The following is a 19556-nucleotide window of genomic DNA, read 5'->3' as shown; positions in this document are numbered from 1 at the left end:
GATTGAAGACAACAAACCATATTAGGATCCTAAACTCTATAGAAAACTAGTTGGCAAATTGATTTATCTTACCATTACAAGATCTGACATTTGTTTTGCTGTGAATCATGTGAGCCAACACATGCAAGTGCCTAAGGAGCATCATTGGCGCATAGTGGAGAGGATCTTGATGTATCGCAATGGCTCACCAGATCAAGGAGTATGGACGGGCTGCAATGGAAGCACTGAAGTGGTTAGGTACTGTGATGCGGATTGGGCTGGTGATAGGGCTGACAGAAGATGAACAACCGGCTATTGCACATTTATTGGAGGCAACTTGGTTACTTGGAAGAGCAAGAAGCAGATGGTGGTGTCTTGTTCAAGTGCAGAAGCTGAATATAGAGCTATGCTGAAGCTTACAAACAAGCTAGTATGGATCAAGGGCATCTTGAAGCATTTGGAGATTGATCAAGCCACACCAATGACCATGCATTGTGATAACCAAGCCGCCATCCACATTGCTTCCAACTCGGTGATCCATGAGAGGACAAAGCACATTGAGGTTGATTGCCACAAGGTGAGGCAGATGATTGTCCTAGGAGTCATCTTGCCATCGTACTCTAGGAGTAAAGATCAGTTGGCTGATGTGTTCACTAACGCAGCAAGACAAAAGACTATGGAGTCCATTCACATCAGATTGGGACTCATAGATCTTGGGAAGAGAAGGAGCTAATCCCCTTAGCTATGAGGTCTTTACTCTTTTTCCATCTTCAAGATTTTGTCTCAATGGGTTTTTCTTGGTGAGGTTTTTAATGAGGAAGATCTCAGGGCTTTCACAAAGCTAAGCTTGAGGGGGAGTGTTGTGATGAGATCCGTATATGAGCAAAAGAAACATGAGGAACTAAGATAGATGGAGAAAGGATGAGCTTAGGGAGTTGGGGCGAGCTAAGGCGAGCCATCCGTACCAGGCCGTACAAGAAGGGCGAGGTAACTCGACCATGGTGAAACAAAGTTACCCGAGTAACTTTGTATGATGAGAAGATGCTTTGGGCACTTAGCTAAGGAGATCAGACTGTTGGGAAAGGAAGGGGAGCGTGTGTGACAGCCTGTCATGGGCTGGAAAGGATAAGGCATAAAGCAAAGATGCCTCACACACGCGGCCACTCCCATTGGACAGATTCAAAAGCATTCCTCCCTTATCCATTGACTTCACATGCTTGTTCCATTTATATCTGAAAACCCTAGTGTCTTCTCCTTACTATATATTGTATCCTAATCTCATTAATGAAAGTTAGACAGTTCTAAACAATTAATCTCTCCATACATTTCACAATGATTCTCCATTAGTCTCTTAATCTCTCATTCTATCTCAATCTACTCTAATCTCTTTTCTATTCTCATCTAAACTCAGATTATCCATTACAATACTCAAAAGTCATAGTTCCAGCTCTTTGATCAAATAAAACGTCTCTTCCTACTTTCTTACTTACAAATCAATACGAATATCAGCCTTGTCCATCGTTCCGTGATACTCACAAAGATCCTACAAAAGAAATCTCCTAACAGTTTGGCGCTAGAAGGAGGGGAGTAATCTAAACTACGTGATAATGGTTGTGGACGAGCAGGAAGAGCTACCCGAAGCTACCCAAAGAGAAGTCGAACTTCAGAGGCAAATCGATGGTCTGCAAAGTCAAGTAACCAAGTTGCATAAAACTCGGGAGGAAGCTAATCCCGAGCTCTCCTTGGAATTCCAAAGCTTAGCTTGAAGTAGAAACTCAACGAACACTCCAAGCAACTAGAGCAGAGCGCCGAGAAGCTCAGCCAGCTCGAATCGGAGAATCTTAACCTCCGTGACGAGAACCAAGCCCTCAACATGGCGAGTAATAAGAAGGGTCGATTCCGAGCTCAGGTCCACCCTATGCCGACTCTGGAGACACCCAACTCTGGAACGGTGCGAATTTCCCTCCTATGGCATCGAGAGGAGATGCGTCTACGCGCGATAACGCTAAGAATGCCCAGACCTACGACGAGGAAGATAGCGACTCTGAGCCGGAACCCGATAAGGAAGCACCTGATGGAGCAACGAAAGTGGAGTCTCCCATGGTCGCTTACCTGGAACAACTGTTCTCCAAGGGGCTCGATGCAATGCAGTCCATGGTAGAGAGTCTCCCATGAGTAGCTCCCCCCATTCGGAAAAGCAAACCTGACTCATATGCCGATACTTCTTTCACGGATGAGATCACTTTGATCGAGATGCCCGGGAAGTTCTACATCCCCAGCATAAAGGCGTATGACGACACCACTTATCAGGACGACCACGTCGCCCAATACAGACAAAGGATGCTCGCCGTAGCACTCCCAAAGGGGTCGTGCGAAGTTACCATATGCAAAGGGTTTGGCTCCATCCTGGCCGGACCCGCTCTGCAATGGTATATCAACCTACCCTCCAGGTCCATAGCCTTCCTCGCGGTTCTCAGCGATAAATTCGTGAAACAATTCACCAGCAGCAGGGACCTGGAGAAAACCTCTAATGGCCTCTACGAAATCCTCCAACACTGGGCGGAACCTCTGCGAGGCTACATAGCCCGCTTTAATCAAGAGAAGGTGGCTATTCCCGAATCAGCATTCCCACTCCTATCTCTGCCTTCAAGAGAGGCATGCTCCCCGACGGAGACCTCTATAAGGAGTTAACCAAATACCTGTGCAAAACCATATAAGAAGTCCTATCTCGAGCCTGGGCGCAGGTAAAATGGGAGGAAGATGTCGCCAGCCGCGCTAAGACGCAACAAAAACAAGATCCCAAGACGATAAGACCAGACTGAACCAAGCGAGACGAGAAACCCTCTCAAAGACCAGCCAGGGACTCCGAAAATCAAAACCGGGGCAGATACCAGAACCGGCCTATCGAGAAGGCAGAAGGGATGGCAGTGTCCAAGTGGCCAGACATCTCTCACCTCTCCGTCTCAAGGCCGGAGCTGATCAATGTTCTGAGGAAGATGGGCCAACAGGCCAAGTGGCCTTAGAAGATGAAAGCACCCGACTCAAATTACTCTAAAGAGTGATTTATACTCTCTCAAATAAGAGGTCGAGTTGTAGTACTTAGGGATCGAATTCACAGGGAGCTAGGGAACCTAAGAAATCTAATATAATATGTTAAGCATGATTTTTTAATGATTTAAATGTAAATTGCAGTTTTTATCAAGCAAGTGTTTGCTCAATTGATTGGTTGAGGTTTTCGTGTTTAAAAGGAAATAGCTAGACTTAGGATTTTTATTTAGAAAACTTGGGATTATAATCATACAGATGCCTAATGAGTTGCATGCATGATAATGTAAAGCTCAACTACTTAGTCAATAAGTCTATCAGCTTTCGCATGTTTGGACTTGTCTATTAACTAGATCTAATGATCTCAACTATCGTTTGTCGATCAATAAGAAAGTGTCGATCGATGATCCTATAGGGATATTGATCGATAAACCTTTTTCTCCGTCGATCGATTATTCAATAATGATATCGATCAACGCGCTTCTAGTTAAGCTTTATGCGCGGGTTGAATGATAGCTTACTAAGCTCACTAGATCAGCTCTCGCCTTACTCATAGCAAGAAACTTAGCTCAATTAGAATGTTTTCAGGATGGGAATGAATCTCTCGCTTTTATCTATCAATCCTAGGGCAAGTTCTAGGTAGCTAATCTAGAAACATGCATTAATGAATAATCCTAATGACAATTACCACAACTCATCAATCTATAGTTGGGGTTAATCCCTCATAACCTATTTAAGCCCTAAATCTAACAGTGAAACTACTCAGACATGACCAAGCAATTCATAACAGCAATTAAGTAAGAAAACATCATTAGAATAATAATTAGATATTAATAGAGTTCCACTCACAAATTAAAACGTTGGATATTTTCTCCAATCTATCACAATCCTAAAACCTTTTGCTGAAAGTAATAAAATTAAAAACACAGAAAATCACACTTTGCTTCTAGCACGGTGGCAAAGCTTATATAATTAGGTTAAAACTCGTCACAGGTAATCTTGTAAATTGATGAAGACTTGGGCTTCAAGTCGGCTGTGACCAAACGGGCTTTCTGCGTGCTTCGCTGTTGATCGATGTCAAGACAGGAACATTGATCGATTATTCCTCTTCAATATCAACCGATGGTCGAGGTCGATGGTCATCTCGGGTGCTTGCTCCAAATATCTCCAAAATCATCACTTATCTCCAAATAACTCCTGATCCTATAAAAATTCTAAATAGACTATATAATATAATAATTAGTAGTTAAAACACTTATAAACCATGGATTAAAGTGGGTCACATCTATGGTCTATCAACTCTCTGGTAGACCATGGATTTTATCCACTTTCACCATAGTCTATAAGTGTTTTAATATATATTTACTACTATATAGAGTCTATTTAGAGTATTTACAGGTTAAGGTACGTTCTGGAGAAATATGGTGATTTTGGAATTTTTTAAGGTGCAGAACTGCACAGACGTGTCAGATGTATAGCTATGTATGAAGACCTTCCCAACTTTAGATTGAGCCCTTCTTTTGACACAAGACAGCGCTTTGAGTTAGCTTTCCAATGCCACTTGTTTGAGGTCAATCAGCATCCTGTAGCAGACGTTATGCCCGTTTTACTCAGGTGTGGTCAGTATGCCTCACGAGAAGAAACTGTCTAGAAGAGGAACGTATGTCGATCGATGCAGAACTCTTGACATCGATCGATATGGATGCCAGAACGTGGGCCAAGCATATTTCAAGACCGTTTGAAGCCCAGAAGCAACCCCAAATTACAAGAATACCCTTTGATGACCAGAAACCCTATTTATGTTATTTCTAAGCCATTATTGACGGTTACACGCTATCTACGCATTTTATTATTATTGATTGCTCTTAGTTAGGAGAGAAGGTATGAAATCCTTGAGAGTCCTTTTGAAACTCCATTGGTTTTATCGTTGATTTCTATTATATTATTATTCAGACTATGATTTCTATTATTGTTTCCATGTCTGAGTAATTATCTGTTTGACCTATATCCTAGGATTATTTGTGAAGCAAGCCTTAATGGTTGTAGCCACCAAGTCCTGTTCTAATTTTTTACCTACAAAATTCTTATGAAGCAAGCCTTAATGGTTGTAGCCACCAAGTCCTGTTCGAATTCCTTCCTAATAAATCTCTAATAAATATATATAATAAATATATATATATATTTTTTTTATTTATCTATCTATCTATAATTCGAAAATAGAGAGAGAAAGGATGATAAATCTATCTACACAAGGCTTTACCTTCCAAACTTGTTTGAAGAATACGATCCCATGTATACCAAGCCCCAAGACAAGCAGTTGTGTCAAGTTTAGTGTTGGAAGTCAACTTTGGTTCCTTCAAACAATCTCAGCAAGTGTGAATAGTTGACAGGTTGATCTACTTTAGTATCTTTAGTACTATCTGCAATCAGTAAGTCTAGAATAGTGCTAAAGAGTGATTAGATAACAAGCAAAAATCTAAAAGTTTATTATCCCCGTCTTGACTCAATAAAGACTTTTTGAAAAACGTTTTAATAAGACTCATATATAAATTACTATCAGTAAACTGTTGGGGTCGAAAACAGTTACGACGAAGTTAACATCCAAATCTCCGCAAAATACAATTATGAGTATCTATCCGCTACAAACTGTGTTTGGTCGGAAGAAAGTCGCGACATATGTTCACGAGATAAAACTTTGTTCAAATCCCGTTGGGATCAAACAGAACCTGTCTCAAGGTAACGGAAACGTATCTAAGCCAGCCACGGACAGGTTCGAATATGACGATCGGAACACGGACAAACCAAGTTCAGTCACTACGCAACTACCGCACATGCACACTGCTCGGTCGCTACGTAGCGGCCGAGCGTGCGTTCCATTCGGTCGCTACGTAGCAACCGAGCTCTTCCGAAACGACGATACGACATGAATCCGTGCATTCTCGCCTATCCTTCGATGCTATCTCCCGAAGACCGTAGCGAACCCGTTTCATGTTTTCCGCCATTCGAAGTCATCAATCAAACTTTGCGATAAAAACCGCGGAAAGTTCGTTTTTATCGAAAGAAGTCGTAATAAACGCTTCGAGTCGAAAGACGGCCCAAAGGGACCTAAGACATGACTCGAAGCCCACCTTATGATTTCCTAACCAGCAGCCCATAAACCGTGGGATGGTTTACGCTTGGTTCGCAAGGAAAGATAAATGTCAAGTTTCCGTGGATAAATACGAAATTTTGAAGATAATTACAAAGATCGGGAAAAATGGAATATCTCGCCGACAGCTCTCGTGGCCCAGGCTCTTACCTTGTTGTAACGCTCAAACGAGAATTCGGAATAAGATCTACTTTGCTCTCTTTTTACGATTTCTTATACTTTATCGTCTTTATTTCGTGTTCTGATTTCTTGGCGTGTGGCAATAGCAGATATCCGGGACCTCTGGAAAACTAGGGTTCTCCTACTTTCCTTATTTAAACAGAAATCGACAGTACGAATTTCGGTTCCCACATAAACCTCCCCCAGACTTAAACTACACTGTCCCCAGATTAAATTCAGTCGGAGTTATGGTGAGAACTAAAGCATAAAGACTCAATGTTACAAGTGAGAACGATATACCATACCGGAATGGATGTCGACCGATGTAAGGATGTTGATATCGGTCACGGCAGGTAAGGCAGTGTCGATCGATGTCGACAGTTTCTCGTCGGTCGATACTCACGGCTATCATCTACTCGGATCTTTCTTTTTTTTAATATGACCTGCCATAATTAAAAACCAACATAAATTGTATATTAATAAAAACTAAATAAATATTACCTAATAGTGGGTTGCCTCCTTCTCAGCGCTTTGTTATAGTCATTTAGCTTGACTTAGGAGGTGATTGGGCTAGTTGTGTTGAAAACTGGATATTTCTGGAAAACAAGTGTCCATCTTATCTCTGCGCTTGTTGAACCATGTACCAGTGAAGTCTCTCATTGCTTCATCCCCTCTGCGCAGTTTTTTCTTCATTGTTGCAGTTGTGTTTTCCGTCCTCTGCAATCTATCTTCAAGACTCTCATGGTTGAACTGATGTCTTCTAAGTGTGGTGTAAGTGTCAGCTGAGGTCTCCTTTCCATGGTAATGTGTGTCAGACATGTCTAATTTCATTTTTGGTACTAAACGGCCTTGGTTTGCAGCTTCGTCGGCCGATGTCTGTCTATGAATATCGGTCGATATGTTGTTGCGTCTGTCGATCGATGCAGATGCTTCTGATCGACGGGCAATGAAACCCTGAGTCTCCACCAATTCCCCTTGTGTAGCTTTAATCTTGGAAGTCAAAGCACTAATGCTAAGATCCATTGGGAAATAGATGTCATCACATTTCCCATCAAGCCTCTCTTCTGTAGTGTCCAGAGCTCTGTAGATCTCTTCTACCAACTGATCTATCTCTTCTCTGGAGTGAAAATCTTGTGGAAACTTCATCAGAGGTGAGTGTGGTGGATTGTTGTCGATCGATGCTGGTAAGCGATGGTCGACCGATGTTGTTAAGGGATTATCGATAGATGCATGTTGTCTTCTGTCGATCGATGTATGGCGAGAAGCGTCACTCGCTTGCTGAATTGTGGCTATGTCTTGCCTCATCTCTTCCATGCATGTAGTTAACCAACCGATGGTATCTTTCAGTGGATGGTGGACACCATCAAGCTTCATCTGGAAATTACTGTTATACTTCTCTTGGGCTCCATAGACTCCATAGAACATCTCATTGATCTCGTCCTTGGTGTAGATCTCTTGTACCAGCTTGGTCTGTGTGAATTAGCTAGCATGTTCAGGAAGACATATGTAGCTTGGCTCATCTCTCGAAGCTCTTTCCATTAGCTTTCTGATCTCCTCCTTGGACACACTGATGATGTGCCCATCCATATCTCTTGCACATCCCTGATCATCTCTGTAGATTCCATACTCGTCCTTGTCTTCCCATTAGATTTTTTTGGCTCCAAAAAGGTCAAAGGTGCTCCTGCCGAATTCTAGACGTCTATCGATCAATGTTGGCATGTTAACATCGAACGGTTTCTTCTTGGCTCTGTCGATCGATGCATGTATCTCTCTGTCGATTGCTGCTAGTCTATCTGCTTCACTGATTCGGCTGGAGCTTGTTCCTTTTCAAGAAGCTTCTGCAAGAAGTGAATCTGTTTCCACTTGTGCCTGAATCTCTGGTCTTAGAGGAAAAAATTTGTAGACTATAATTCCTTTCTTTCTGTATTCTTCATCATACAAATCATCAGGGGTCTCAGGTGGTGCATTGATATACCTTGGATTTGACCCATTTTTATCCATAGTATATTATTATTCTACTATATATATCTATGTTTTCTACTCTTCTAGGTATGTTTTCAGGTTCTGGTGCATTTCGGAGTAAAGCTATGACTTTGGAGCATAAAGGACATTTCACCCGAGCTGACCACTTAGAGGTCGACGAGAGGAAGAATAATCGATCGATGCGCATCAGTGCTGACGATCGATATCAGGAAATGCCTCAACAGATGAAGATTAATATCGATCGATGTACACAAGTACCATCGATCGATGTCGAGACACCAGACGCGACATTTTAGATTCAGCAGACTTAAAAACCAAGGCCAAGCCAAATTACCAAAATGGCCTGACGAGTTTTTAACCTAGTAGAATATATACTGCAAGTGTTTTTGACGGCATGAGAGCTTTTCTTTTCAAGACCTAGTTTTGTTACAAGTTTCATTTGGGAGAGAAGATCACTTATGATTGGAACTCCTTGTTTCTATTTCCTTTTCATCTATTCTATGAATTCTTAATTCTCTATTGATATGAATTGCTTTGCTATGTGTGAGTAGTTCAACTGTCTCAAGCTGAAGCCTCAATACTACACTCTCGTGTCGCAGATACCCTACTCTGGGTTACCGCACGAGCATCCTATGGACCATTTGGAACGGTTCGAGGATCTAATCACTGCCATTCGGATGGAAGGAGTCCCCGAAGATTACCTGCTGTGCAAGCTCTTCAGATACACGCTGAATGGAGAAGTGATGCACTGGCTTAGGCAGCAACCCACAGGATCTTTAACATCCTGGAGCGACATTAAGAATGCTTTCTTACGAAACTTCTTTGATGAGGCGCGCGCTGAAGAACTTCGGAACAAAATTTCCACATTCTCGCAGAAGGCTGGAGAGTCTTTCAAAGATGCATGGATTAAATTTAAGTTCTTCCAGCGAGACTGTCCACACCACAGATTTAACAAAGTGCAGCTGCTAAGCACTTTCTTCCGAGGTCTCGCCTTACAGTATCAAATGGCCCTTGATACGGCGAGTGAAGGAAACTTCACTACTCGGAATCCGTTGGAAGCTGTGAGACTTATTGAAAACCTTGCTAACAGCAGCAGCACCAAAAACACTGACTCTGAACGGAAGAAGTCTGTAGCCTCTATCGGGAAGGAACATATGGACGAAGTAAAAGCTAAGTTAGATGTGGTGCACGAGCTTCTTAGGAAGCAAGTTTGTTCAGCTGAAGGAGAAGTAGCAGATACAGAAGGAGAAGAAGATGTGAACTACATCGGAGGTACCGGATTTCAAAAATTTGGAAACCAGGGCGGAAACAGAAACTTCTTTGGAAATGGCCAAAGAAGTAACCAGAGTTCACAATTTCAAAAACCCTTCAACAACAGCAAGATCAAAGAAAAGCAAGATCGAAGAAATGCTTGATCGAGTACTGTTGGGACAACAACAAATAACCGTGGATTTCAACGGTAAGATAGACTCTGCCTACAACAATCTGAACACCAAAATCGAGACCTTAGGGACTCATGTGAGAAAACCTGAAACCCAAGTAATTCAGACGGGCGAGACTATAAAGAGGCAAGAAGCTTTTGCTAGAGAGGCAGGAGCCGACAAAGGGAAACACCACGTAAATGCCATCATAGATGATGAATTCTGGCAAGTGGTGAGAAATGAAAACCTTGAGGAAGGAGATTTCGAAATCGAAAGCTCCATGAGTCTCGGCGGATATCAATGGTGTCGACCGATGTCGATGAACTCGCATCGATCGACAGACCATGATGAAGATCGATGGACGGATTACTCCAGTCATCGATCGACGTCGTCTGCCAAATCGACTGATTGCAATGCGGTTCGAATTCTAACTCATGAAGAATTCGCAGCTAAGCATCCTCACACCCTCTCCCCTTTCTATGAAAAAATCGATCGATCGGTTGAGCCAACCATCGATCGACAGAGTGAGTCCGACGTCGATCGTCACAACACACCTCCCATCTATCGACAGGCACCTCTGACATACCGAGTGCGGTTACCCTCAATCGATAACGATTACATCAATGCACTCAGACCACCACCTAAACCATTAGCAAACCCACCCGAACCAAAACCCAACCCTTTAAATATTTCTCCAGAATCAGTTCAAGAAGAACAAGAATCTGACGGGAGAAGGTTAAGGAACAGAAAAGAGAAGATTCCTAAAAACCTTTAGAGGGAAGCTAACGATAAGGAGATGGATGGTTTCACTAAACGAGTCCTCATAATCCCAATCGAAAAACCTTTTGATGAAGCTTACTTCACACACCGGTTGTGGATGTTCTTCAGAGAAACAAAGGTAACTGAGGAGGACATTAGGAGAATGTTTCATCAAGTCAGAGAGAAGATGAAACACAGGATCACATTGACGAAGAAGAGTGATCCTGGAAAGTTTGCAATACCATGCGTAGTCAAGGGTGTTGAATTTCCCCATTCGATGTGTGACACAGGAGCATCAGTTAGTATCCCTAGGATCATGGCAGACCAGCTTGGTTTGACCATCGAACCCTCAACGGAATCCTTCACCTTCGTGGATCTTTCAGAGAAACGATCAGGAGGTATCATAAGAGATCTGGAGGTACTGATTGGTAATGCCCTTGTCCCTGTAGATTTTCATGTCTTTGACATCGAGCTTAACTTGAACTCTTCACTTCTGCTTGGAAGATCTTTCCTAGCTACAGTAGGAGCTTTATGTGACATGAACAAAAACAAATTGTGTCTAACGCTCATAGACCCAAACATCCACTACGACCCCATCCGACCTAAGAGAAAGGTAATTAATTCTGTGGATTATGGGAAAGAACTTGGCTTCATTGGCGCATGCCATTGTGGAGCAGGGTATGAATCAGAGTACAAAACAGAGTACTCGGAATCGATCGACACCCCAACATTTCCATCGATCGATTCCAATGAGTCAACGGTGACCGCTGACTGCAACAACACGTCCCTCGATGTTATGCACCCAGTTGACCATTTCGCTTCACCTAATCATTGTTACCAACATTTTGCCTTCCAACCTCCAACCAGGAGAGGACATGATGATTATTCCATAGGCACTTGGGCAGACAGTGGTTTCCATGAAAGTTTTGCAGTTGACACTGTAATTACTTCACCTCATGAGGAACATACCGAGGAATACGATGAGGATTACTGGAAAGAACGTGCAATAGAAATGTGTTTGCAAGATGAAAGACTTGAAACACATAAGTTCACCAACACGTTTCCAACATCGATCGACGCTGTGCACTCCACATCGGTCGATTCCCACCCTCGTCCAGCAAAACAACCGCTCACATCGATCGACACCCCGAAAGGAACATCGATAGATATTCGCGCCGCAGCGAAAATTCAGGAGCAGGAGAATATTCCCTCCCTAACTAGGTTTACAGATACCTATATAAATAGTTTTGTACCTCTGAAACCACCTACACAAATCAGAGCAAACACACAAGCAAATAAGATGAACACTCTTCCTTCTACATCAACAGAAAAATCCATGAAGAGCAATCATCTCAAGAACACAAGTTCTGCAGAAATTACTCTGCCATCGATCGATGTAATTGTATCTACATTGATCGATACTACTCTAAAATGAATAATTATGCAAACATTGATTACGGTTGTCTAACACCTGATGAATTTGGTATTTTCAGCGACCCAGATGGCAATGCACGTGCAATGGATGGAAGGATTTTACAAGTGTCCAGAGAGGACATAGCAGACATCCTTCAAGTAGCTAATGGACCTGACAACCTATTCTCACAGCAACGTGGCACTCCAGACGTCATTCTAACAGATCCTAACAACCACGCAGGAGTCGCCACAACAGAGACCAAACAATCTATCACGCCAACCAAAAGGGCAAGCATCGATCGACGGTACAACGTAAAAATTGATCGACAGGGTAACACCAACGTCGATCGATATGGATGAACCGACGTCGATCGATAGACGGTATGAATGTGGGAACCGCGCTTTCGACATGTATGGAGCCAGAAAGTTCACTTGGGAACAAAGGGACGAGTATGGAGTCTACAGAGATGAGCGTGGACACGCACGAAGCGCAGCTGGTGAGATGATACCTGTCACAAAGGACAACATCAGGAAAATACTGGAGAGAGCATCTCTTTTTGAAGAGAGCCACATCTGTATTCCAGAACATGCCACATCCTTCACACTCACGAGACTAGCACCATAACTCTACACCAAAGAAGAAATCGATGAGATGGTGTTTGGAATTTGTGGAGCTCAGGAGAAAGTGGGAGAGGAGCTCAAAACATTGGTGGAAGATACACATCAGCCTTTGGATAGAGGCTACAATGAGCTTTTCAGATGTATGGCAGAAATGAGGACAGAAATTGAGAGTTTACGTCAGCAACTTGAGAAGGAAGCTACGACCTCAGCATCGATCGACACACCACGTGCAACATCGATCGACGTCAGTCTTCCTACAGCTCAGATCCCTGCAGAACCGCGATGTTCAACACAACACAGGGATGAATGGGAAATCTCATACATCGACACCAGGATAAACGACGTTTACTGCCCTCTCAACAACAACGTGGACTGGCTAAGCACTAAAATCGAGCTACTACAGCAAGATCTGGACACCATTCGCAAGAAGGACCAACAACCAGCCACATCGATCGACATGTGTACCTTCACATCGCTCGACGCCAAAGTCTCAGCCATGAATGAGAGGCTGAGGACTTACGAGGATATGCATGACCGTTTTATATCACCAGTCATGATAGATTTAAACAAATTGTCTAGTCAATTACTTCATGCCCAAAAGGATATTGAGAACATTACTGATCAAAGTTTTTTGCAGGCAAAATCAGCATCGATCGACAGGCTACGAGGACCTTGGATCGATGGCAAGAAACCTGTGGAGTTACTTCCTTACACAGCAGCAGAGGTTGACAAGAGCACATCCAAGATCTACACTGCTCTAGACACCATGGAGGAACGACTTGACAAACGCTGCGATGACATCTACTTTCCATTTGACAACAAAATCAGTGGACTAGACAACCACGCAGAATGGCTACAGAAAGAAGTCAAAGCCATTCAGAGGAACTCGCAGCTCAACACCAGATATCAGCATCGATCGATAGGACAAAAGCGAAATCGATCGACGGCAACTTGCCGAGATCGACCAACAAACACATAATCACATCGATCGACGCCGAGTCTACAACAATCGGCGAGCAGCTGATACACAAGACAGGAGAGTCAATGCAAAAGGAACTGACAGATCTTTTAGCATACGCCTATGACAACATAGGCTGGCACCAGGTGAGCATTGACAACGTTCAAGAAAGGCTACAGAACATCTCTAATGTACTTGAGAAGATGGATGACAAATGGACAAAAAATGATGAGGCCACAAGAAGTTTCATTGCATCTTGGCCCAGAATGCGCAGAGATGACGTGGATGCTTGCTTTCCAACAAGCAGCTGCTTCTCCACCCAATAGCCAATCACTACAACAGTCAAGCGAAATGACTATAACCAAGCGCTGAGTGGGAGGCAACCCACTATTAGGTATTTTATTTTGGTTTTATTAGCTAGCATTTAATTTCTTTCATTTTATCTCTTTCAGATTTAGGAGAACCAAGTAGGAGGACTTGAATATCGACCGACGACGAGACGTCGACATCGTTCGACATAGGCAACCACACGACGATCGATGTAACACTTACCCATCGATCGATATCTAATCCGGTCAGATGTATCTTCTTGTTATATTTCGTACATCATAAACTTTTCATCATAACTCCGGCTGAGTTACACTGGGACAGTGTAATTTAAGTCTGGGGGGAGATTTACTGATATAATTTATTTTAGGGAAGTTGACTGAGATATTATATATTTTAGGACTTATGACCAGAACCATACAAATCTTTTTTTTATTACTGGCATTTTTTAAATGCCAAGCGTGCCCTTTATCCATGTTATGAGAAAAAACGTATTTACGAGAATGCCATTACTTTTTAACGCCACGTAAGCAAAAATCCGGCGACACGTAGGAATACGCTTCCGTGTTTTCATTAAGTCAGCCGTAAAAGAATACGTCTTTCGTTACGGCTGGTATATGTATTAGTTTCGGCTGACTTATAATAAAATAGTTGACTTAGTAAAAAAAGCTGATTTAAGACAATAAGTAAACCACGCGTAAGGGTTGAGTTATATGAATCTAGTTGAGTTATTGGACAACGGCTGACTTACGTACTGACGTAACGGCTGACTTAATCATCGATGGATTGATTTCTGAAAATTTGGTTGAGTCGTAGTAAAGACACGACTCAGTTATATACCCACGGCTGAGTTAATGAACACCGAATGGCTGGGTTATGGGATGTTTGACGGCTGGGTTATCTTAAATCAGCCGAAACTGGATGGTTTAACATGAAACTCAGCTATATTGTGGTTGAGTTATTAGCGAAAGATTAATTACTAGAATAATATTGTTTTACTGCTGAATTGTTAAACGATATGGTTGGCTTATTGTATTTCATCCTATTTACAGCTGGGTTATCGAAAAAGATTAATTACTGAACTAGTATCCACGTTTCGGCAGACTTACTTACTACATGTGGACTGACTTAGGGTGTCTGAGTTATATATTATTTTGGTGGCTGAAAAACCAAATTTCCATGTCAGCTGCCATGTCATCAATTCGGATTTGCCATGTCATCAGTAACGAAAGAACTTCAAAACTAGGTTTTAATCAGCCTGTTCATATTCCTCTCCTCCCCTTTCATACCCGTTATTTCTCTTCTTCATATATCTCAGTTGGTTATGGATCTGGTTATTATTGTTTCCGGTAACTGGATTAAGAAAAACAAATATGTATTCAACGCTGATAGTAGAGGGTGTAGAGTTCTCCATTTAGATGAGAACTCTACACATGAAGCTTTCGCAAAGTCTGTTCTCGATGATTACGGATTGAATGAAATGAGTGATCATATTCAGCTAAGCTACATGTTCTCGAATAAATCATTGAAAACAATGGCGCACGACACTCCACCAGTGTACGTGTCCAATACTCGGCAGTTGCAAGGTTTTGTAGCCCTAAAGAAAATCGAACAACTACGTCTTTGTGTTGAGATTACGGAGAACAAGGACGACAGAGCAAGAGAGAAGACTAAAACAAACTTCAGTTTTAGCTCAGAAGTAGAAGCGTCAGAAGTTGAGTCCAGAGACGATAATTACAGTGGGAGTTACGATGGTTGCAGTTCGGAGAAGGAAGAAGAGGACAATGAGATTGATTGCTCTAGTATTGTGGAAGGAGAAAATCAGAACGTAGGCGGAGAAGATGAAACAGGCAAAGAAAACGAAGAAGACGATGAATTTGATAGCCGATTTGATATGTTCGACGACTCGGACGGTGCGTCATCTGAAGATGATAACTTCAGCTCATACGGTGAGTCTCCTTTAGAAGACGAAGAGTCACCAACGATACCTCCCAAGAAGATATATCAGAACTTCTCGATGAGCGGGTCTAAAGAGAGTGAGGAGGTTCTTCTAAGGTTGGAGATGTCGTCGTTAAATCTTGCGGTAGGGCAACGATACGAGAGTAAAGCCGATTTGGAGAGACGACTGAAACTTCTTACAGTGAAGGATCGATTTGATTATGATGTAGACATATCAACCCGAACATTATTCATTGTTAAGTGTTGGGTTGATGGATGTATCTGGAGGGTTCGTGCTTCTACCAAAGGGGAATCCCCGGCGTTCTATGTTTGTATTTACGAATCGAATCATACATGTTCTACAACTGAGCGTTCTAATCGATGTCGAAATGCAACACCAGATATTTTAGGAGAGTTGTACAAGAACTTTCTCGGCGACGTTGGTCCGGCCGTTCGCCCTACGAGTGTTGGAATAGCTATCACTAAGCAGTTTGGTTAAAGGTAATTACTTTGGTGTAACTGAGTTATGTTTACGAAACAGCTGAGTAATATGTGTTTCGTAGCGGCTGATATATTTACACAATGCGGCCGAGTTATATTAAAATAGTGTTGAATTAGTTTTACGTTGTGACTGACTTAATTGTATGATGTGGCTGATTTATGTGTATCGTTTTTCATATGAACAGATGGAATATTGGAAATCTTACCGGACGCTGAAATTTGCAAGGGAAATCGTTAAGGGAACACCTGAGAGTGGGTTTGAACGCTTGCCTTCTTACTTATACATGATAATAAGGGAAAATCCGAGTACAGTTGCGCGTCTTCAAATCGATGAGAATGGAAAATTCATGTATGTGTTTCTTGCGTTTGGTGCGAGCGTAAATGGGTTTCCTTTCATGCGCAAAGTTGTGGTTGTCGACGGTACGTTTCTTAATGGTAGATACAAAGGGACGCTTCTCACAGCACTAGCTCAGGATGGTAACTTTCAGATTTTTCCAATAGCCTTCGCAGTGGTTGACACTGAAAATGATGATTCCTGGCATTGGTTTTTTACGCAACTAAAACTTTTGATTCCTGACGACGAGGGTCTTGCGATAATCTCGGATAGGCATAACTCGATTGGGAAAGCAATTACAAATGTGTATCCGCTTGCTTCTCGTGGAATTTGCACGTACCATCTATATAAGAATATACTGGGACGGTACAAAGAAAAAGATGCATTTCGTCTGGTGAAGAAAGCGGCGAGATGTTTTAGGATGTCTGACTTTACTCAGATTTTCGAGGAGATTGAAGCGATTAATCCAGCACTCCACGGCTACCTCCAAAGGGCTGATGTCCGACTGTGGACGCGTGTTCATTTCCCGGGCGAGAGGTACAATTTGATGACTACGAACATAGCGGAATCAATGAACAGAGCATTGTCGAATGCTAGAGGTCTTAGCATTGTTCGGATATTAGAATCGATACGGGTTATGATGACCAGATGGTTTGCTGAACGAAGAGAGGATGCCAGATCGCAGCGAACCACGCTTACTCGTGGTGTGGAGAAACTACTACATGTAAGTAAGCCTTTAAAAAATTAGTCAGCCTTTAAATTCATAAGTCAGTCTTTACAGCTCTTAAGTCAGCCCTTAAGATGTACTAAGTCAGTCGTTTCACATTAATTATATATTTTTTAATAGGGTCGTGTAACTGCCGCCAGAGATTTGGCGGTACAGAGGATTGATGATCATCACACTGAAGTTAAATATGGATCTTCCGGCGAGTCTTTGCATGTTGTTAATTTGGTAGAGCGAAAGTGCACATTTCGCCGTTTCGAACTCGAGAAATTACCATGTGTACACGCAATCGCAGCGGCGGAGTACAGGAATGTTTCTCGTATATCCATGTGCAGTCCTTACTATACCAGCAATTATTTGGTTAGCGCATACGCTGAATCGGTCATGCCGGTTGATTCAGCGCAACCTGTTCCAGAACTCGTGGCTAACCAACGCTGCTTGCCCCCGACTGTACGTCAACCACCAGGCAGACCGAAGAAAAATAGGATGAAATCTGCTTTAGAAGTTGCACTATCAAACAAACGTCCTAGGAAAGAGCACACATGTTCTCGATGTAGACAGAGTGGTCATAATGCGAAAACTTGTCCGATGTAAGCAAGTGTTGTAGGGATTTTCATGTTTTTGTATTACGGCTTAGTTTATGGTTTTAATGTTTTTGTATTACGGCTGATTTGTTTATTTTCATGTTTTTATTACGTCTGGGTTGTTGTAGGGATTTTCATGTTTTTGTATTACGGCTTAGTTTATGGTTTTAATGTTTTTGTATTACGGCTGATTTGTTGATTTTCATGTTTTTCTTACGTCTGGGTTGTTGATTTTAATAGTTAATACTTATGGCCGGGCTGTTATTTTTCATGTCCTTTGGAAAGCATCTCAACGACTCTGATATGCGTAACGGCTGGGTTAGTGTTAACATGGGCTGAGTTTTTGTTTACTAAGGCTGAGTTACCTTTTTAACGGCTGAGTTATTTTGAATTAGTAGTATGAAATAGGATGAAATCTGCTTTCAACTTCTAAAGCAGATTTCATCCTATTTTTCTTATATCATTATGCGAAAACTTGTCCGATGTAAGCAAGTGTTGTAGGGATTTTCATGTTTTTGTATTACGGCTTAGTTTATGGTTTCAATGTTTTTGTATTACGGCTGATTTGTTAATTTTCATGTTTATTCTTTAAAAATTCCCGCCAAAAAAAAGAAAGGTCGTCAGACGACTGAGTTTCACACTGCCAATAAATAAGACTTTCAACTCTATATTTTTACACATTTTCTCTGTCTATCTAAATCAATTTCACCCCTGAGAGAGTAAATGAAATTTTTCCCTCTTCTTGAATTGCCTGAAGAAATTCAGGCGGTAGTGGTTGAACGTGCGGCCCGTAACTCCATCCAAGATCTCTATGGCCTCAAAGCATCGTCGAGGTCGATGAAGGCGTTAGCAGAGCGGCGTGGGGTTTACCATTTCCTCGATGTTTTATCCGTTCCCTGGGGACTCAATATGCCTTCTGAGTTGTTGAAAGCTTGCTACGATGAGGGAAATCCAAGCACGCTTTATATAAAAGGTGTACAGTTTTTCTACTCCTTGGACCTTCATGAAGAAGGGCTTTCTCTCATGAAGCGTGCAGCAGATGCTGGATATGAGCGTGCTGTGTATACACACGCAATGACTCGAGCAATCTTTGAGGGTGAAGGGAAGTATTTTGATGGTATTCCATTTGAATCTGTTGACAGGATCGGTAAACTAGTGCGCTCTGTTAAATGGGGTTGGGGTTTGTGGCATGGTGACTATTTTCGCGACCATAAGGTCCTGTTCATTTGCTTTTTTATGTCATCGTTCTACAGATGCCAATGTGCAAATCTTGTGCAGCGACAATGTCACTGCTTGTGGCACATTGATGTCACTAAGGATGATAACATGTGTAACCGCTGTTTCTGGATCAAAGAGCTCGGCTTGTTCTTACGTGATTTTGAACCGATAAGCCTGTTAAGGGACACAAGGAAGTGGTGAAGATGTAATGTATCGAAACTTATCTTTTTATGTTATTTGCTATTCCAGTATGTTGTATGTCGAGACTAATATTCTATGGCTAAGTTGTTGTTTTCTAATATTTGATTAAATGCTATTTATAGGCTGAGTTAATTGTTTCGTTGGCTAAGTTAAATATATTTGAAGACTGAGTTAATGGTTCCTAAGGCAACGTAAAATCTATTTCGAGGCTGAGTTAATTTTTGTAAGGCTAAGTAAAATCTA

At 42.1% G+C, this 19556-nt stretch overlaps 1 protein-coding gene and 1 non-coding gene across 2 annotated transcripts; one reads left to right on the top strand and one right to left on the bottom strand.

Moving 5' to 3' along the window:
* Nucleotides 1–9156: 9156 nt before the first annotated feature.
* LOC125609680 lies at nucleotides 9157–9263 on the bottom strand. Its single transcript, XR_007339832.1, has one exon. It is a non-coding gene; the product is annotated as a small nucleolar RNA R71 (small nucleolar RNA).
* Nucleotides 9264–16437: 7174 nt separating this feature from the next.
* On the top strand, nucleotides 16438–17904 carry LOC125608618. The gene is made up of 2 exons (XM_048779044.1): nucleotides 16438–17310; nucleotides 17434–17904. The coding sequence occupies exons 1-2, from the start codon at nucleotides 16438–16440 to the stop codon at nucleotides 17902–17904; spliced, it is 1344 nt and encodes a 447-aa protein (XP_048635001.1).
* Nucleotides 17905–19556: the final 1652 nt, after the last annotated feature.

Source organism: Brassica napus, chromosome A5 (genome assembly GCF_020379485.1).
Source record: "Brassica napus cultivar Da-Ae chromosome A5, Da-Ae, whole genome shotgun sequence".
Lineage (NCBI taxonomy): Eukaryota > Viridiplantae > Streptophyta > Magnoliopsida > Brassicales > Brassicaceae > Brassica > Brassica napus.
Note: the sequence above shows the minus strand (reverse complement) of the source record. Positions and strands in the feature narration are given on the sequence as shown.